The following is a 21333-nucleotide window of genomic DNA, read 5'->3' on the forward strand; positions in this document are numbered from 1 at the left end:
TTCCAATGATCGAATGTAATTGTTTGCCTGACTGGCCATCGTAATCGGGCTCTTTGAAGATCCAAAAATCCACGGTTTTCAAAACAATTTGATCGGATTGGCAAAAACTTCAGAATTTGTATTGACCGCCATTCAAATGACAGCGTTGTTTTCCCCCAAAAGTGGGCGGGGCCGTACTTTTTGCCCGGAAGTGACGTAGGTGTTACTCTCATCTGCAGAAGGACTAATAGTCTAGCAGCAAGTCCTCAAAAAAGGTTTTCGAGATAACCCTACCCGAGGTAGAACAAATGACAACAATGAAATTGATTGTTGTCAAATTTTATTTTGGGGGAAAAATGTGTTTTGGTTGTTCTTTAGAACTACCCCAATCCCTGAAAAAGAGCCAAATTAGACCAGGCCGAATATGGGAAAGGTGACCCAAAAAAAGCCCATAACTTGAGAATGATCACTCTTTTCCTCTTCAGATTTGCTGAGGTATGAACCAGGTGGCTGTTCTACATCACCAAATAGTCAGACAATTATTTAACTAAAAAAATACTGAATTATAGTCCTGTAAACTTAGCTTTAGTTTAGACGGAAATTGTACTTTTTGGTGATAGGAACATAGGACTCAATCACTTTTCTCTCATTTATCAGAAAAACAGAAATCCCTAAAAAATATACCATTACTGAATTGTCTAGGGTGCTATTGAACACTAACCAGTAGTTGTATGGAAATATCTGGTACAGTTCTATTGCAAATTAGATTTCTTTAGACATAGGCCTACCTCTTCTCTGATACAGTCAAATTCCGAATGGGGGAGAAGTGGCATAATAGCCTATAAGTTAAGAATGCTCACTCTGATGGTCATTATATTTGGAGAGGGAAATACCAGGTGCCTGAACTACATCACCAAATAGTCAGATCTGTTAATTATATATTCATATTAATTCATTATTAATAAAAAGAGTTGTTAAATAATAGTGAAGTCACGTTGTAATAACAATAACTCATCTCTCTCGAGTTTTCTTTTTGAGCTTTGCCAAAAGCCACTGTGTCAATGTTGTCCTACTTGGGTTGCCGACCATCTCGCACATGCGCACTGCAGATCGGGTAGTGACAACGCCTATGCCTGTATGGTATTTGAGCATGTGGACACTTGTTTTAAAAGTACTCTTGTATTTAAGTTTATATTTCTCTAGCTAGAATAACACTTGAAGAATTAAAGCAACAATCAAGTATTTTTTAAGTACATACATTGGATATTGGATATTATCTCGGAATCAAAACTAAATACAAAATCATGAAATGCCCAAAACGGCCTGAAGATGTTTTACTTTATGTTAGGCAGATATGTGGCCACCTTGAGGGGTCCTGATTCACGTGCGTCACAGGCAACACGTTTTGAGAATACACAGCGTAGCAGCAGTTCCTGTTCAAACTCTCAGTGTATACATTTGATCCGAGTTACAGTTAAAACTCCTCTTTATCCAGCTCCAACACGTCTTTTTGCAAACTCTTCTCCAGAGTGGTCTGTTATTCCAACATGGGGAAACGAAGCAGGCAGAGGCAGAAAACCCAAAATGCTGGCAGAGACGACAGAGACAACAGAGACAACGCTGTAAGACTCACTCTTCTACTGCTGCATAACCTGCTAATGTTTGCTGTAAAGTGCTCAGTCAGGTCAAATGTACTTAAATTACTAAATTCGATGGTACAACAAATCTTATAATTTGCAGATGTTTTTTTTTGCAAAACGTGTGCAGTCGTGCTGCTGCGACACTGCTAAACAGCTGCAACACCAGACAGCTTCACTGTTAGCTCGCCTTTCCGAAGCGATGTTTTACCATTATTTAGCATGACTGCTAGATGCATGCCCCTTTTTGAGATAATTGTGTGGCTTCACCAGACTTTGTTCAGAAATGTGCTAATTTGATGTGGCCAAGCGTACAGCTACTGAGTACATGCATTGGTTTACCCTTTCCAAGCCACATCGTTTTTAGTCCCAACACCATGCAGGGAGTACTGTGTGTGGTTTACTACATGCCGAATTGATTATTAGATCATTCTTTACTGTGGTATGTCTTAATATGAAGCTTTCGATTTATTTACCCTTGGCCTTAAGCAAGACAACTTAAAATGTAGAACTTTTTCAATGACATTCAATTTAACTGCACTGTCTTCAAAAGTTCTGTGTTCATCAAGCATCACTGGTTAGCAGGTTCCAGTTATGCATATACTTAACAGTAGTTGTAAATTATTCTTGTTTTTCAGGGCTGGGGAGCTGGCTATGCAGACATTGTCAAGGAGAATAAGCTGTTCGAGCATTACTACCAAGAGCTAGGCCTGGTGCCTGAGGGAGAGTTTGAAGAGTTCATGAATGCAATGAGGGAACCGCTGCCAGCAACCATCCGCATCACTGGATACAAGAGGTGAGCCCGACATATCAATGACCAGGATCTCTTTGTTTTGTTTCATGGGCAAAGCCTACATGATGCTTTAAAGATCCCATGTCATGGCCATTTCTACTAATCATAATTCCATTGTTGAGTTATACTAGAATAGATTTATATTGTGCAATTTTCTCATACAGCATCTCTGTATAGTATGTGTATTCACTCTCTGTCCTAAACGGCTTGTTGGAGCTCCTGCACCCCCCCCCCCTCCCTGTGAGTCCACTGTGCTCTGATGAAAGAAATGTAAGACCTTATTTTTGCATTCCCATTTTATAGCCATAACATGCTTAACCACATACAAAGTCCTTATTTTTAAGATTCATTACAGGTCTAAGCAAGGGGAGAAAGTTAGACCTTGTTATTTATCTTCAATTATAAGGGCTTACTAAAGTTGGTATGTAGGGTTATACCCACAACTTTACACCTGTGACTTATGTCTTGCTGCTTTTTAATGTTATGAGTGCCTTGTTGTCAAATGTGCTGTATATAAACATGCCTTGCCATTCTCATGACCTTGATCTAAGCTCAGGCTTGTAAGAAATACATTAATATTAATTGATTGTGTTTGTCATGTCTAATTATTGCTGCCTTGGTGCAAGTACTTGTTGTGACTACATGCCCACTTTCTCCTCCTTTATGCCTTGTCCCAGCCATGCCAAAGAAATCCTCCACTGTCTGAAGGAAAAATACTTCAAGGATATTCAGGAGGTGGAGATCGATGGCCTGAAGATTGAGGCTCCACAGCCTCTTAAATGGTAAGATCTCATGGTGTAACTCGAGGTGAAAATAACACGCAGATTCAAACTAGAAACTCAGAACACACTGTCTCTGCTCCAGGTATCCCGATGAGCAGGCCTGGCACACCAACATGAGCCGGAAGATCATCAGGAAGTCTCCGCTGCTCGAGAAGTTCCACCAGTTCCTGGTCAGCGAGACTGAGTCGGTGAGTTGAGACGAATCAAACAAAAATGGACCACAATCACCTGCAAATGAGTTAGAATTTTAGAACTTCCTCGTCTCGAAGTCAATGTTTTTTTATTTATTATTGAATTAGTTTTGGTTAGCTGCCTGAAATAAATACTGTGGTTGTGTAGCTGCCTTTAGCTTAGCATTGGTGAAGTAGTTTACTTCTGGTGTTTGCTTTTATGCTTCAAAAATGATAAAAAGTGGTGTTTATACTGTATGTGGAGACTGTCCTCATAAACATTTGTTCACCATAGACTATGTTCACATGTATTCCAAAATCCAATAGAAAAATTGCGTTGGCTTTTCTTGCGGGATCCCTTGCGATGCTAAACTACGGGTTGACCTACAAAAATACGAAATCACCGTCCCGCTCTATTGAAAATGAATTACATTTACCCTGGATAGGGAGTCAAACAAACCCCGGAAAATGTCAGAAGTCACAGAGAAATGAAAGGGCATCATTCTTGTGTTTGTCCTTGCAGGGTAACATCAGCCGACAGGAAGCCGTCAGTATGATCCCTCCTCTCCTCCTGAAGATCGAGTCACACCACAAGGTAAAAGCACTGCCCTCTTTGAAGGTTAAAATGTCATTCACTGTTATTTTTAGTTTTTTGCCGTTGTGCTCCCTTGCAAAGCTTGTCCCCTGTGGCTTGATACAGCTGATATTGCTTTGAGGTCACATGATTGTGTTTCTGTGCAGATCCTGGACATGTGTGCAGCTCCAGGGTCAAAAACAGCCCAGCTGATCGAGATGCTCCATTCTGACATCGACGTGCCATTCCCAGGTAAGACGCAAACATGTAAAACCATGGAAGATAAGTAAATCAGCAGCCCGTCCCACTTTGACAGTAGTTAACTCTCATCCACTCTTGCAGAGGGCTTTGTCATTGCCAACGACGTGGACAACAAGCGCTGCTACCTGCTGGTGCACCAAGCCAAGCGTCTCAACAGCCCCTGCATCATGGTGGTCAACCACGACGCCACCTGCATCCCCACCCTCAAGATCGACTCGGACGGCAAGAAGGACATCCTCTTCTACGACCGCATCCTTTGTGACGTGCCCTGCAGGTCAGCACAGGGCTTTACCCTCATGATGTCTGCATCACTGACACGCACTGTATTACAGCATTGCAGGAAAGTTAGGTGGAGGAGGAGGTGGATAAAGGAAGAAATATGGCTGATAAACTCTGCTGTGTGTGTGTGGGCGTCTGGCTGGAGGAGAGTTTTGTGTAACAGATGGAGATCATTATTCACCCTGTCTGTCAAACGCAGGGTATTTACAGGTCCTTATATATGGTTGTTCATTATGTTCTTAGTGTCTCAGTACATTGTAAAATCTTTCCTCATGAAATCCAGTGTAATTTTATGGCCAAAACAGAACTGTATTTGTTTGCAAATGCTTCCCGAGTTAAGCCAGCTGTGGCGCTGAAGCCAGGAGGCTCTGCCAAACACAACGGAGGGAGGACAAGAAGTAATGAAGACTGAGAGAAGCAGTCAGCAGTGATGTTAATAGTCAGCTGAAGGCCGGCGTTTTGGCAGTTTGTGCTTGGCAGACTTTTTTTGCCGGGAAGTTGTTTCTGCGCCCCGGGCAGAGTCTGAGGATGTGTCTGACTTTCTGATTTCTGCTCTGCAGCGGCGACGGCACCATGAGGAAGAACATCGACGTGTGGAAGAAATGGACGACCAGCAACAGCCTGCACCTCCACGGGTAAGTCTCGGAGATTGTGTGTTTGCTAGGATTTCATGCTCTAAATTGACTTGAGGACAAGGGAATGGAGTGTGTTCTTTTGCTGCTAATTTAAGAAGTTGGCAGTAATGCAGAGCATATGTGTGTGTTGATCAGGCTCCAGCTGCGTATCGCTGTGCGCGGTGTGGAGCAGCTGGCAGTGGGAGGGAGGATGGTGTACTCCACCTGTTCACTCAACCCTATAGAGGACGAGGCTGTCATCGCAGCGCTGCTGGAGAAGAGCGAAGGTAACAAACACTCACACACTAACAAAGGGCAATTTAAGCAACACTTTTTATTCAAATCAAAGTTAGTTTTCTAGTTTTGAAGTAAGAACAAGTCAACAAGTCTGGGCTGGTTCTCACAGCCAGTTAAGATATGAACAAAGTTTGCAACACAGGGCCACATTAATAAGGAGTTCATCCACTGTGGATATCGGTTTTAAAATGTTTGTTTAAAGTCACTTATGATGTTAACCAGCTTAGTTTGTGTCGTAGCTGGAGAAAAGCAAAGGTAGTAAACACTCAAACGCACTCATATAGGCCAATTTAAGCAATACATTTCAGACTTTTTATTCAAATCAAAGTTATTTTTTCCATTATTTCGCTGGCTAAAGTAAGCACAGGTCCATATTTAAAAGGATTTCATCCACTGTGGATATCAGTTTAAAAAATGACGTTAACCAGCCTAGTCTGTGTCATAGCTGTAGTTCGATGTTTTAATTATCAGTACTTGTAATTCATGTCCCAACCATTTTTGTAATTAATTAAAGTTAGAATACCCAAAGGACAAAATGTCCAAAAATTCAACAATTGTCAGCCTATAATCACAAGGACAAGCCTAACCTCCAAATTTGAAAACATGAGAAAATGTTTATATCTGTGGATTTGGAAGCTGTGTATATCAGATCACTTGAACTTCATATATACGTGTAAGGAAATACGAAAACAAAATTCATTAAAATGGTATAGAGCAGGGGTACTCAAATACAAATGTTAAAGGTCCAAAGACATTTTTCAATAAGACAAAGGTCCGTTTATTACGGTCATTCAAACTTTTAAACAATTGCAACAAGATTCTTAACACGAGGTTGCAAAAACAAAAAGTCTCTGTATGCAGCAGTTTTCATTGTTATTGTGTCTGTGCTTGACCCCTCAGAGTCGCAGTGTAAGAGCTGCACAGTTAGAATAAAGGCAGCTGCACCCTCTTTCATTCAGCATTCCCATTATTGCTTTATAAATGTCTTGCCCCCTTGTGTGTCCACTGAGGTTCGTCAGGCCCAACACATCTTCAACAAACTCCCCCTTTGCCTCATCATAACAACTCACAAACACCAGCAACTGAGCATTGTCAGTGGTGTCAGTGGACTCACCCACAACTAAGGAAATGCACTGTGCATTTTTTATTCCATCACAAAGCTGATGAATCAAATCACCAGCCAGTATTTATGTTCTTCTGGTTGCTGTGGAATCTGAGAGGGGGATTTGCTTTGACCTGTTATTTCCTCTTTTTGTTTGCCTTCAAACATGGTCTCCATCACTTCAGTCATGCATTCTTTTATACTTCAGTTATTATCCAGTGTAATGTCCTTACCTACTGGCCTAGTTCAATTAAAGTGGTTACTTTTTTTTGGCTGGGCAGTGTAGTTTGTTTTATACACCGTGTTTGACTTTCTCAGGACTCAAAACTGTTTTTTGGGGGCAGACTCCCACAAAGAAAAACAAATATTTACACAGGTAAGGTCATCATCTTAATAGTTTTGTATGCTCATCCGTGAGCAGAGCATCAAGTTGACATGTCTATTACAGCTGAATGCAGCGATTACCATGTTGTTCAGCAAAACGCCTCACAAACTGATTAAGATCAACAGCTTTAGTGCGTTTTGATTCAATGCTGAGTACAGCCAAACTTGACAGTCTCTTCTCCGCAAATACCTCATTCCTTCAGTGCTTGGGTCCGAATGCTTCTTGTTTTGTGCCGTCCCGTTCACTTCAGATTAAATCGCTGCCAATCATATGTCCACGCTCGCACCAGGACCGGGGGAGGGGTTACAAGACCTGCGTCTTGTGCTGCATTCACTTGCACTCGGACATTAGAGACTTTCTCTCATAAATGTCCGATGAGCCACAACTTTTCTTTCAAAACAAAGCTGCCAACTGGGGTGGCAAGGCCTATTTTTAGGGTGGCAGTTGCCACCCCATGCCACCCCGGTAGGTGAAACTAGGCTACTAGCTACAGTATAGATGCAACTAGATGAGCTGTTAACTCTCGCTCTGACTTTTTTTTTTTTAACTCTAGCTCTGACTCAGACAGGTTGAAAGAGACGAGACACGTATTTTTCCCACCCGCATTCCGCGAAGACCTGCCCTACTGTGCCTCTGATTCGCAGACTGTTGGTGGGGGGAAAAAAACGGTGACGGGATGCTGAATGTGATTGGACCAAAGCGTTGACACACACACACACAGACAGTGGAACAGTCGGACATGCAGAGCGCTGTTTGCAGTGGACATAGCGGAGAATTTTGACTCGCCAACTTGTGGCGATGTCTCGCAGATAACACCGATAATACAGATAATACATATGAAAAGTATAATTTGCTCACAGTCCAGAGACAGTTGTGGTTCGGTCCGGGACCGGAGTCCGGACTTTGAGGATGTCTGGTATAGAGAATATTAAACTAGACCCCAGGTCCATAAATATCAAATCCATTTGAATGTTACTAAAAGGAAATTATCCTTCGGGCGCACTCTATTTTTGGGATCAAGACATATTGCGTTAGCACATGTCTGAATGCCCACACAGAAAACTTTAATAATACTCTGCTGTAAAAGAAAGGTTTCATTTTATTCCAGCAGCCCTTAACACTGTATCATTTCTCTTTGAGATCAGAGAACATAAAAAAGCGGAGCAGTACCACAAAAGCTCAAACGCTGTCGAGCCAAAGCCACAATTTAATTCACTTGTGATCTGCCGAATGTATCTGTTTATAAATTGTATGACTTGTTATATTTAGATATAAATCCAGCCCTTTTCTGCCAATTCGTAATGTCTTTCCCGTCCTCGTTGCCAGGAACGTTGGAGCTGGTCGACGGATCAGCTGATCTGCCGGGGCTGAAGTCGATGCCTGGGGTCAATTCCTGGAAGGTAAGAAATAACAACACTAAAACAAAACAAACCATAAAGGAACATCAAAGTCGGACCTAATTTGATTTCTGATAGCTTTGTTTGGCTCACACACTTATAACCTATTGTGTGTGTGTAGCTGATGACCAAGGAGGGCCAGTGGTTCTCTGATTGGTCCGAGGTTCCCGTCAGTCGTCAAACGCAGATCCGCCCCACCATGTTCCCGCCAACAAACCCAGAGAAACTGGCCAACTTCCATCTGGAGAGATGGTATGTACACACACAGCAACATACAGTGTGTTTGTGCCATAATACTGCACACTGTGAGGGTCCCCACAGTGTGCCTTTCAGTCACTTGAACAGGTTTGGAAAAGAGACTGAATATCCTGTATTTGTGTCAGGTGTGTTTCCAGCGTCAGGTCCTGAGTATATTCACTTAAATGATGCAAATTACAGAGCGAATCCTCCTCCATGTAGCCACCAAATCAAATATTGGACCCATTTTTTTACAAGCCAAATATCATTTTCAGACAAATCGGGAGAAAATGTTCTCAGTTTGAGATATGATTAGTCTGTCTCTGCAACAAACTATTCCAAGATTAGGCAACACTGAGCGTCAAACTTGATCAAATGTTAAGCTAAAATTAATAAGCTAACACGTATTTGTCATGCTAAATTTGTTTGTTAGGATACAGCAAGTGTATACCATTTTGTTGCCCCTTGTAATGTGTCATTTTCAGGTAAATGGCACCTTTCTGTAGCCCACAAACCTTTTAGTTCATGTAATGTTTTTAATATCTTTAGAAGGCTCTATAAGCAAAGCAAATAGCAGCAGTGAGAGCAGGACGCCTTGTTAAAAGTATTCTCTTGGTAACGATAGGTTTGAATATAAAAACATGCATCCATCTTAATAAAAATGTTCCCTTGATATAATTTGTATAGTGTATAGAAAATAAGTTGTCCTTGAATCTCATTCCCCTCTCTTAATTTGGCTTTTATTTCTTCTTCTTTGTATCCTCCTGAGAGTATTTAGCTCTCATCAAAGCAGAGAAAACGCATCTGCACCAACACTTTCAATTTATTCTGATTTCATCGATGCCAACTCCATTAGCCGAGTAAAGCGTCTGATTTATTTTCTTGGCGTCATCTTTCACACACACACACACACACACACACACATGCATGTACACACCTGCACTCTCACTTAATGGTGGATGATGTCATCTCTACTGCAGCTTTTGCTTTACAGCTCAGTCCGGCTCCAGGCAGGCCAGCAGAGGGAGCTATCGTCACATGGTGGCTAAGCCTCTCTTTATTTAATGCTGGAAACCAATGGTCTGCTCAGTAGAGGGCAACATAAAAACCCCAAAGCCTTGATTTATGTCTCTGTGTTTTTTTTTTATTGCAGTATGAGGATTTTGCCACATCACCAGAACACTGGAGGGTTCTTTGTGGCTGTGCTGGTGAAGAAAGCCCCGATGCCTTGGAACAAAAGATATCCCAAGGTACACAGACATACACACACACACACCTAATGCATGATTAGACAGTCAGTTTGACTTGAGGAGGGAAATGGAGCAGAACTGAAGTGTGTTGAAGCAGCAGAGCCCCCCCCCCCTTTTGCATCACTCACCTGTTACTAACAGGGCTGCGACTTCTTCTTTGTCTCTCCTCTCCAGGTGAGGCAGGATGTCTCCTCCAGCGCTGCAGCCCAGACTGAAGGCTCCCCCGCAGCCTCCATCCCCTCCGGTACTCCCTGCCCACCCGACAGTGCTGTTGAGGAGGGATTGGGGGAGAAAGTAGTAGTAGTAGAAGAGGAGGAACCCAAAGACTCTCCCTTAGCCCTGGAGACAACTGATAAACTAGAGAGAGAGTATGGGTGAGTCATGGCGATGCGGCCAGCTAATGAACAAAGGAAGGCAGCGAGTTCGTGAGGCGACATGTTAAATAGATGACAAATCTCTCTCTCAACAATAATTCTGAATAAATACGCACTGTTCAAAGGAATAAATCACCCACAAAAAGAACATTGTTGTATCTGTTGCTCACCCCTAGCAACAGATATGAGTTATTGGAGAAAACGTTAATATTCACATTGAAAGCGAAAGATCCAGAAATGTTTAAAAGTATTGATTAATTGAAGTAAATTGCGGCTGCATTTGACAACAACAAAGGTGTCATCTAAGTCTCATTTGTTTAGTTGCATGCTCAGTACTTCCTAAACACATGCATATTAGTTAATCCTTTTTATTTAAAGCGGCCCTTTTATGCTTTTTGGGGTTTTCCCTTTCTTCAGGGTGTCCGCGGGGTCTTAAAAGTATTAAAAGTTGATAAATCAATTTAGCGAAAATTAAGGCTATTAAAAAGTATTAAACGGCATTTTCCAAGGTATTACATTTTGTAGCTTGTTTTCAATAAGTATATAAATTGTCCAAAGAGGTTGTATTCTACAGTCTGCCTGAATGTAATCATGGCGTAGGTGTGTAGTGTGATTCTGTGTAGTTTATTTATGGCTTCCCGTTGGATTTGACGTCATCTGAACAGGACATCGCGCGCTCACTGCTTGATAGCGCGCGAAGCTCCGTTTACACCGGTTGTTAAACAACATCGTTTTGGGGAAATGCAAGTCTGCGTCCAAATGGTTGGAAGACAAGGAGGAAGGACAATCAATACTGTATATAGTAAATGTGAGGTAAAGTGTGTCGACAATGTAACCGGTTAAAACTCGAAGTGGCGATGATGTCTTAAAATGTATGGAAAGGGTCTTAAAAAAGGTCTTAAAAGGTTTTACATTTGACTTCAGGATTCCTGCATATACCCTGTTCTTGTCGTGTGTTATATAGGTTTTTGTGCATGTACATGGTTTGCAAAGGCTTAAATCCCTGTGTTTCCTCCAGAGGGAGAATAAGATGTGATTCTCCATTTTATATCAATTCATTAAGACTTTTCTCTCTTGGACTCGAGTAAAACAACGTTTTTTAAGAACTCCGAATGAGTCATTGATTCGCTCATTTGAAGATAGTTACTTTAAAGCAATTTCCTTGATTGTTTGTTGGCCAAGCTAATCTTTAGAAGCTCACACACAGTTGTTCCTCCATTAAATGTGTATTGAAACTTTTGACATTGCACACAACCCACATGTATTGGGTAATTTAAATGTAAATATACCTATTAAATGAATGTCTCCATTGTGTTTCCCAGACCTCCCGCCTCCAAGAAGAAGAAGCTGTTTGGTTATAAAGAAGATCCCTTTGTGTTCCTCACTGAAGAGGACCCCGTCTTCACCACCATACAGTACGTCTCTATAAGACATTGAATTGATAGTTTTGAGCATTTTAGTGACACAACCATTTAACCTTGTTTCTGTTTTCTCCAGGTCTTTCTATAATCTATCACCCACCTTCCCCAAGGTCAACGTTCTGACCAGGACCCACGACGGCAAAAAGCGCCACCTGTACATGGTGTCCAAAGAGCTGCGCAACGTGCTGCTCAATAACAGCGAGCGCATGAAGGTCTGTCTGTGTGTGTGTGTGTGTGTTTGTTTGTTTGTTTAGATCATTGCACATGTCGAAAGCCTGGGTCGATGATGACAAAGCATTTCCTCCCATGGAAATACGATTTAAAAATAGATAAAACAAATCAATGTTCAATTATTTTCTGGATGCAGTATTGATCACACTATACATAGAGCTTTACATAAGGATATGGGGTAGCCATTCAGTGGGAAAAGTAGACGTGAACGTAAACATGTACAGTAACACAAATAGGAACCTTAGAAATGAGCATAATAGGGCCCCTTTAAAGCTTCCTGTTCAATTGTCAAGTTTGGTTAAAGTTTCTTGTCAAACTTTTCCCTACAGCAATTACCCAAAAATATTCTATCCCCTGCTCAATACATAAAACAGGGAATTTAAAAACAAACAATTAAAAATAGCAAAGGACAAGTTCTTGCCACCGGGGATTTGAAGTAGCCCGTTTAGTGAGTCTCCCGTTTGTTTAATCAATACACCTCATCATTTGGTTTGGTAATGAATGATTCTGCTAATATTTGTCAAACACTGAAGACATCTCTCTGCTCGGCACACGCTTCCTCTCAGCAGAGTGCACACACACACACTTAGATAAAGCATGTGGGGGCGGGACTTATACAGGACTAGTATTTATCGTCATGCTCGCTGTGCTTTGAAGTCTGAGGCTAGTAGTCGTAAAAATGTTCACACACGGTGAAATACATTTAATTAGAATAGAAAAATGTATAAAGTAGCCGTCTTATGGAAAGCTCTGTTTACAGTGAACTCAAACAAGCGCCATTATGTTTATTATAGCAGTGCATGGGCCAGCTTTTGGCTACAGACATATTGGCTTTACTTTGGCACATTATTTTCAGACTGAGTGGACATGTACCCATCCATCTGAGCGAAACAGTCTAACAGATGGGACGCTCTCACATCCCAAATCCCTCTCCTCCACCCTGCAGCACCTGACCAGGTGGTGCTGTGTGTGTGTGTGACTCTCATTGCTCTCCTCATTTATGAGCAGTGTTGTGCTAGTTACTGAAAACCAGTAACTAGTTACCATTACTAGTTACTTCATTTCAAAAGTAACTCAGTTACTTCACTAGTTACTTACATCAAAAAGTAATGCGTTACTGTGAAAAGTAACGTTTTAGTTACTTACAAAAACGGCTCCCATTAATTATTCTCCAATGCAATAACAGTACTGAAATGAAGGCTATAAGGATAGCCTTCATTTCAGTACTGTTAGTGCATTGGAGAATAATACAATCTGTTGATCAACTTGACATGCATTATATGCAATCTGGATTGCATCGATATTAGCTGGCTTTCCATTTTTGTATATTCTTTCTCCAGGTAGTTGGAAAAAGTGTTCCGTCCCATATGCCGTGTGCCGCCCGGACATGCTATCATGCTAACTAGCTCCCTGAAAGCGGGTGACTCCACTCTAGCAATAGCCTGCATGTGTTCTACAACATACCGTGCAATGGTTTTATCGACTTTTCCCTGGCCAGCAGTCCCTTGGTTAAAATCCAGCCGCTGTTGCTTAGGTGGAGGTGGAGTGGCGTCGGCTGAGTCTCTGTGGTCTTAGCTACTAGCTTCGTCCCAGCATGTTGTTTTTGCAGATGTTTTGAGAGATTTGAATGACTGGTTTGGGCAGTAGATAGGATCTTTGACCCGCCAAGACACAACTTACATTTAACTAAAACGTTCTTTTCTTTGTGCTCGACAAAAGTGAAATAGTGAGAATATCTCCAGGTGGAGAAACTAGACTTGAGCTCCGCCGCCGCCATGATAGTCTTGTTAGTAAACAACACAAACACGCCCACAGCCCGACTCTCCGCATGTGACACAGGAAGTATTTAAGTACATTTACTCAAGTACTGTACTTAAGTACAGTTCTCATCTCTGTTCGCCTGGCTGTTGACTATATAAAAAAACTAACGCAGTAACGGAGTAACGCACCATGTAGTAACGGTAACTGAGTTACTGAATTAAAAAAGTAATGCGTTAGAGTACTAGTTACTGCCAAAAATAGCGGCGTTACACTAACGCGTTACTTTGTAACGCGTTACTTTGTAACGCGTTAGTCCCAACACTGCTTATGAGGCACTTTCTTTTGAGCTAAAGCACAATGCGCGTCTCTAAATTATAACTGATAATGGATTCAGTGACTAAAATCTGAGTGAAGGAAAAATGAGTGCGTACCATAGAATTGGGAGGGATGGAAACCCTCTTTAATGGTCACACATGCAGCTCACACAGTGACATTTGTTCTCTGCTTTTAACCCATCCTAGTACCAGGAGTCTAGTACTAGGAGCAGTGGGCAGTTATTGTACAGCGCCCGGGGAGCAGTGGGGGTGGGGGGGGGGGGGGGGGAAGCGGTTGTCCGGTGCCTTGCTCAAGGGCACTACGGCTTGGGCAGGAGGTGAACTGGGACCTCTCCACGTAGCAGTCCACACTCCATATTTTAGGTCTGGTCGGGGACCTGAACCGGCGACCCTACAGCTCCCAGTCCAAGCCCCTACTGACTGAGCCACTCCCGGACTACCATGTCTTCATATCTCAAGTTTCACAAAGAGAATTGTGGGAGAGAAACTCCCTCTGGAGGGAAGACAGGGATTTTAGCCTTTGCAGACCATTTACATGCACAGAAACCTATATTACACTACAGGAAAGGGACGACTCCAAACAGCACAATAGGGACTCTTTAACATCACATTAAACAAAGATGAAAGTTATTGGTTTCTGTTAGGTTTGGAAAGGATTCATCATGAATATTAATTCCTGAAGTGTTGTTGAGTTTTACTCTGCAAAGCCAACACTTTCCTCCCACTCCTGCTGGGACACCAGAAACCAGCTGCACTCTGTTTACACACAAGAGATATCTTGTACAGTAGATGCCTCAAGCAAGGCAGTTTGGGGAACATCAGTAATTACAACACGCATCAAGAGTAATACTACAAGACCTCCTGTAACATAATTAGTCCTTTATTTTCATTTAAATTACCACCCTGGGTTATGTTTTCAAGAGGGATAATAATTAGTGCAGACCGGAGGATTTGGCATCTTTTTGGCGCGTTTCCACTGCAGGCCTCGCTCGGCCTCGCTCGGTTTGGTTAGGCCTTATTAGGCCCGGCTCACTTTAATGCTGCGCTTCCATTACAGTTTAGGAACTGGGGTAGTTACTATAGTAACGCAGTGTAGGCGGAGCCGTGACGTCATCTTCAATGAGCGCCCCAAAACACAACACAGCCGTTAGCTCTTAGCACTCAGAGCTCACAGCTCTTCATATCTGTTCAGAAACTTGACAAAAGTTAAACAAGTACAAACCACAGACTGCCTGTGTCATGGCGAATACAGGCGCTGGTTTATTTATGTCTGTATAGGCCGTTGTTGTGAGTGTGGACGGTCGGAGCATATATATAAGCAGGGGTGCACATAACTTTTTTGCCCTGGTTCTCAAAGGAGCACCTGGAGATGTTGCTTGGTGCTCATCCTTAAAATGAAATAAACCGTAACTTTTGAGGGGTCTTGACTTTATTTGCCAGACACACGGCACTGAACACACATGCAGAGGTGAACACAGAACACACATGCAGTGGTGAACACAGAACACACATGCAGAGGTGAACACAAGACAACATTAGCACGACCAGTAATCCTACAAGCTGTCGTCACTACCCTCCTGACTGTTCTCCTCACTGTCTTCCTCTGTCAGACATGGTAGCTGATGATGTAGGCCTACTTCTTCCTCTCTGGTTGAGTCTGCGATTAGCTGCTGGTTTTGGGTCGAAAGTCTCTGTCATCTTAGAAAAGTGGATGTAATCAAATAAGTATGTGAACATAACCAATAACCTACCATAGCCAATAACAAATTAATGTAACTTATTGTATTTATGTTGTTCATTCATATCTTATTTTACCTTAACATTTATTTATTTATGCATTTGTTTGTATCTCTCCAGTTTGAAAGGATATTTTTGGTTACTGTCCTATAGTATACATTGGAATGATTTCAAACATAAATTGTGACCAAACCGTTTGAACTTAGACTAAAGTGAACTATCTAAACACTCAAAGAGTCCTTTACCTCACTGAGCTGTAGTTATCAGCCTCTCAGTCTGACTGGAGAGGACTCTCCCTCCACCTTATTGTAGAAACATCTTCTTCTTATATCCGTTAGAGCAGCAAGCACCAGATTCTAATAACAACAGCGCCGGTACCGGTGCACCCTCCCTCGCTCACTCGCATTTTGGCTGTGAGCTGCGGGCGCCAGATAAGCCAACATCCCCCACTTTCATCACTTACAGCGCCCATCGTACAAGGCAAATGAAACGTGTAACCGGGGTGAAAAGGGTGTTACATTTACTTAATTGTGAATATCGTTACATCAAGGCCGAAAATTAGGATGAGCACCAACGGTCAAAAATGTTTTTTTCCCTCCCAGAGCTGCCTCCCCAGATCTGGCGCCCTTGGCGAACATCTATTACGCCAGTGCTACGGGCCGACCCTGAGTTCATATCATAGGTTCATATGCAACTCGCAAATATATGTATCTCTCTCTCTCTCTCTCTCTCTCTCTCTCTCTCTCTCTCTCTCTCTCTTTCTCTCTTTCTTCTCTCTCTCTCTCTCTCAATGTTGGTACGCAAATGCGCCTTTTTTCAAATGACACGGTGCTCTTTTGTTGGCGGAGGTTACACACCAGTTATGTGCAGCCCTGTATATAACGTTAGCTTAGCCAAGCTCCATTTAGAAAACACGCATTTTAAAAGTTTTTCGCCTGCCGTCTGTCTGCAGACTTGTCAAAGCATTAATTCATGGTTTTTACTAACCGGTATCAGTATGTTGTTACTTGGGCATCATTTTGAAACGTGTATTACAATTAAATCACGGTCAAATATGTTCATCTTGTTGTAGCCCCCTTGCCAGCGATTCTCTCTCTAGTTTAGCATACTCAGCCCAACTCAGCCTGGTTGTTCCTGGCCCTAGAACCACGATTTTATGGGGCCAGAAAAACTGTGAATTAGGACCCGATAGCTGGTACTAGGCCAAGTGGAAACGCAACCACGGCTCGGCACGCTTAAAGCGAGCTCCACGCTGCAGTGGAAACGCGCCATTAGTGTTTTGCAATAAATCAGCATTATTTTATTTGTGTTACTCAGGTCATCAACACGGGGGTGAAGGTGTGGTCTCGCAACAGTGATGGAGAGGAGTTTGGCTGTGCCTTCAGACTGGCTCAGGAGGTAACACACACACACTCTCACACACACTGTATTTTCACCACAGCATCCTGGACATCACTTCTCATCCTCACACATTCAGTAAAAATTAAAATAATCTGCTGTGAATGAACTTGTTCTGTGTTGATCAGCGTGTTATAATCATAAGCTTATTTATTGTGAAAGCATGAAGCCTTAGCTGCACATTTTTACACAACTATAATCCTATTTTTGAATGCAAACTAACCTCGTGATTTAAATACATTCATCAGTACATACAGCAATGCATTGTGACATGCTTGGCTTGCATCCGTAAGACTTCCACACCTTCCATATTCTTTAATTTGATACTAAATGTCATCGTTAAATCATCCCCTTATGCCTCCTTTTAACACGCAGTTAGTCTCTCCTCCTGTCACTAATGTATTCTCCACAGAGGCTAAAAAAACAAGAGCCAGACGGCCGAGTTCACACTCCACACAAACTTGGAATTAATTAATTTCATATGCACCATTTTACGGTATTATATCAGCCTGCAGATTGTCATGCTCATCTCCTCTTTGTGCTTTCAGGGTATCTACAGTCTTCAGCCGTATATCCGCTCCAGGATAATCACGGTGAGTGTGGAGGACATCAAAGTGCTGCTGACTCAGGAGAACCCCTACCTCAGCAAACTGGAGGCAGACGCTCACGCTCAGGCCAAGAAACTGGGTACGCACGGCAAAACGTCATCATGTATTCAAAACTCAGTGACCACTTTCAGACATATTAAGCTCTGTATTTAATATTAGTGCAGATGTTACTACTACAGTACTACAGTTTCCTTTTTGATACTGAAACTAAATATTTGTTTTGGGAAGCAGCCTGGAGGTTTCTGGCTTTGGCTGGCATTAAATGAAAGAGAACGAGTAATGCTCCAATTTCCTGAATAACTTTTGTTGAGCTGCCCTTGAGCAAGGCACTGACCCAAAAACACACTGACGGGAAGAGCTGAGCAGTTCCAGGCAAAAGAGAACTGTAATTACACTGCGTTATTTTCGGATCTGTAAGAAACCGTACATGGAGATAGAGCTGTGACTTGTCTACTAATCAATTAGTCCACCAAAAGAAAACAATTGAAATGATTTAATGATCCACTATAGCTTTTGACATTTAAAAATGGCAGAGAATTTTGTTTTACTCCTCCTAAAATTGGGGGGTATCCAATTGTCTATTTTATACCATAATAAAAGGCATATATTTTGGATTTGAAAAACGAGGGATTTAAAGTAGGGCCGGGACTTTAACGCGTTAATTAAGATTAATTAATTACACAAAAATTAACGCGTTAAAAAAATTAACGCATTTTAATCGCACTTATTTTTGCACCGCGGAACGTTTCTCACTGGATGAGTTTCAGGCGTACCGATTATACTGGAGCACCAACTAACGTTCATGACTTCAGACAACAACAAACCACAGTGAACAACAGTGGGAAATGTTGTTTTAAAAAACGGACGGATGGAAGCGTTGATAAGAGCACGGTTGTGTGCAAATTATGCAAAAAGGAATTCGCATATCACCGCAGCACATCAAGCCTCAAGTATCACCTCAATGCAAAACATATAGCAGCTAGCGTGGAAGCTAGCGTGGACGTTAGACTCTTTTATCGCGTTCACACCATACAGTCCATGGTTCACACCAAAAAGTTCCGGTACTAAAATTAGTTCATGAGAACCTTTTTACCCCCACGAAAGTCCCTGCTAGAGAGCAGAGAGCTGCTAGAGAGCAGGGACTTTCGTACGGCTCTCTTGTGAGAAAAGAGCTATATTTCTGATTGGCTGGGCGGATTGCAAACCACGCCCCGTAAAACTCCCAAAAAGTTTGGTGAAGCCGCCATTTTATTATCCTCGCATTAGCATTATTAGCATTAGCCCAGCGCAGAAACGCAGAGAGACTAACTTATGGCAACACAAAATAAAACATGGGAGCGGTGGAAATGAGGAGGTGTCGGCGTTCTGGCGATTTACTCGGAAGGCTTCAGTAGAAGCTGCTGGGACTCCCAGCAGCTTCTACTGAAGCCAGTCCCCAACTCCGGGGACTTCCGGCCGGGGACTTTGGGCGGCAGTATACGCTGTGAAGTGGTTTGCGGCCTGCCAGTAAACCCAAAGCAGAAGAAGAAGAAGTGACGTCAGCGGCTTCATTTGTTCTCATGAACTAAGTTCTCATGAACCTTTGTGGGAAAAGTACTGCGGTGTGAATGCGCCTCATGGTATACTAAAATCCATGTGAAAAAAATTGCTTCTCACTGTTCTCAGGTCAAATATTTATATGCGATTAAAAATGCGATTAATTTCGATTAATTAATTACAAAGCCTCTAATTAATTAGATTAATTTTTTTAATCGAGTCCCGGCCCTAATTTAAAGACATCATAGTGGTGACATTAAATAGACCAAACAGTTAATCTAAAAAATAATCTTCAGATGAATCCATAATGAAAATAATAGTTAGTGTCAGATCTACATTGCCCTACAGCTTGTTTTTATTTTGGGCAAATGTTTTGCTGCTTTTAGTTATGAGTCTCTTTCTCTCCACAGTGATGGGCAGCATTGTGTTGAAGTACATTCCCAACCCAAAGTAAGTGTAATTTATTTTATATTTGAAGTGTTTGAATGCACATTCATATCCTTTTTTGGGGTCTTTGTTCATTCCTGACCCTCACCATTACCCTCTCGTTGTCAGTAACACAGAGGATCCTCAGTGTCCCATCCAGCTGTGCGGCTGGAGGGGGAAGACGTCCATCCGAGCCTTCGTCCCCCGAAACGAGAGGTTTCATTACCTCCGAATGTTGGGCGTGGAGGTCTTCAGAGAGAAGCAGGGCCAAGGGGACAAAGGCCCGGATGGAGAGAAGGCGGTGGAGGGAGTGGAAGTAAAGGAGGAGGCGGGAAATGGTGCAGAGGAGAAAGGAGAGGAGAAAGAAGTGGGGAAAGATGCGGGGCACATGGACTTGGAGAATGGTGATAAAATTGGAACATCAGAACCAATGAAGGAACCGATGGACTAGCAGGTGAGGGAAACGAGGACTGACGAGACGTAGCGCAGCTCTAAGAGCCGAGGACGAGGATGAAGACCACATTTTGTGATAAGGGAGGAAGATGAGCCCGTTTCCCACCCTGCAGCTGAGGAAGGAGACCCTCCCTCGCAGATTCCATCAGGATTTTTAGTTTGGTTTGGAACCCCTCCAGGAGTCAGCTTATTAGTTAGTCTTATTTTATTGATATGTTTTTTTTTTTTTTAACAAATTTATTCTACTGCTCAAGTGGCTTTAATTTGTCTTCCCGTAGATAATCTTCAGAGAAGTTCGTATGAACTGCCATCTCATTTTTCTAGATCTGCAATAAAGCCAAACTATGGAGTCAATTAAAGCGTTGAAGATTAACTGTGTCACCTCCTGCTCTAATTATTTGACTCTAAGCTTGTTGAAGTATTAAAAGCATGCCTGAGAAGGGGTTGATTAAGTTCGGCAAATTTAAGACATCATAAAACAGCTATCAGGAATTATATGAAGCCGTAAAACAGTGGGAAATTAAAGGGGAACTGCTGCACACTGGGAAGTCTGAATGATGGGCAAAGGAATACTCTGGAACAATTTCACATAAATTAAAGTAACATAATTTACCAAATAGTGTAAAAAGATAAGAATAGATTTTTTTTAATTAGGTTTTATAAAGAGGAATTGCTGGCTTAAAAAGTTAAAATATTACCCATAATGTATCAAAGATGTGGAAATGGACAGCATTCGTACACAATTAGCTATACTTACATGTGCTTTTATAATCCATTGGTCTCTAAACAACTTGCATGAAAACATATAGGATTTGTTTTTATTGGCATTTTTGTCCTTGGAAAAACCTCAAACTGAATAATGGAAGTGCCTGAGGGAGAGGAACTTTGGGATTTGAGCCTTTGCAGACCATTTGCATGCACATAAACCTATAACACATACTACAGGAAAGGGAAAAGCATCTGTAAAAATTAAATGGGGCTTATTTAAAGATAATCGTCTCATCACCCAAGGGCTGTTAAGTTTTCTCACTACAGAAACCATACATTGTAAAATAAATAAACATCGGAATATGGAAAAACAAAGGCAAATAAAATAAAAACCAAAAATGTACATCAATGAATCTTGTGAGCGGTTGCCGCGGCAGCCACTGGTTGGACAGATTGGACAGACTCCTGTTTATTACCCAGTCCAGCTGCCATGACAACTGCCGTCATGACAACCAGCCCCCTCACCTCTCTCCCTGGTGACGGCAGGGAACAGAGGGACCACAGAGAGCATCCTCCTCCTCGTCTCCT

The 21333-nt window shown here is 42.1% G+C and overlaps 1 protein-coding gene across 1 annotated transcript; it reads left to right on the top strand.

Annotated features, from left to right (window-relative positions):
* The first annotated feature begins 1336 nt into the window (after positions 1 to 1336).
* On the top strand, positions 1337 to 20410 carry nsun2 (NOP2/Sun RNA methyltransferase 2). The gene is made up of 19 exons (XM_034241054.1): positions 1337 to 1601; positions 2255 to 2412; positions 3087 to 3191; positions 3274 to 3379; positions 3885 to 3956; positions 4103 to 4187; positions 4278 to 4470; positions 5036 to 5110; positions 5246 to 5376; positions 8200 to 8273; positions 8392 to 8522; positions 9661 to 9757; positions 9932 to 10131; positions 11454 to 11546; positions 11629 to 11764; positions 16934 to 17014; positions 17563 to 17701; positions 19569 to 19608; positions 19714 to 20410. Exons 1-19 carry the CDS (start codon positions 1527 to 1529, stop codon positions 20033 to 20035), a joined length of 2313 nt encoding a protein of 770 aa, XP_034096945.1. The 5' UTR covers positions 1337 to 1526; the 3' UTR covers positions 20036 to 20410.
* Positions 20411 to 21333: the final 923 nt, after the last annotated feature.

The sequence above is a fragment of the Gymnodraco acuticeps genome, unplaced genomic scaffold (genome assembly GCF_902827175.1).
Source record: "Gymnodraco acuticeps unplaced genomic scaffold, fGymAcu1.1, whole genome shotgun sequence".
NCBI lineage: Eukaryota > Metazoa > Chordata > Actinopteri > Perciformes > Bathydraconidae > Gymnodraco > Gymnodraco acuticeps.

Excerpts from the sequence above, each read along its gene's own strand:
- nsun2 (XM_034241054.1), top strand. The coding sequence starts at position 1,527 with ATGGGGAAACGAAGCAGGCAGAGGCAGAAAACCCAAAATGCTGGCAGA. Across the intron at positions 3,957-4,102 it reads AGATCGAGTCACACCACAAG|ATCCTGGACATGTGTGCAGC; the intron begins GTAAAAGCACTG and ends GTTTCTGTGCAG. Across the intron at positions 5,111-5,245 it reads AACAGCCTGCACCTCCACGG|GCTCCAGCTGCGTATCGCTG; the intron begins GTAAGTCTCGGA and ends TGTGTTGATCAG.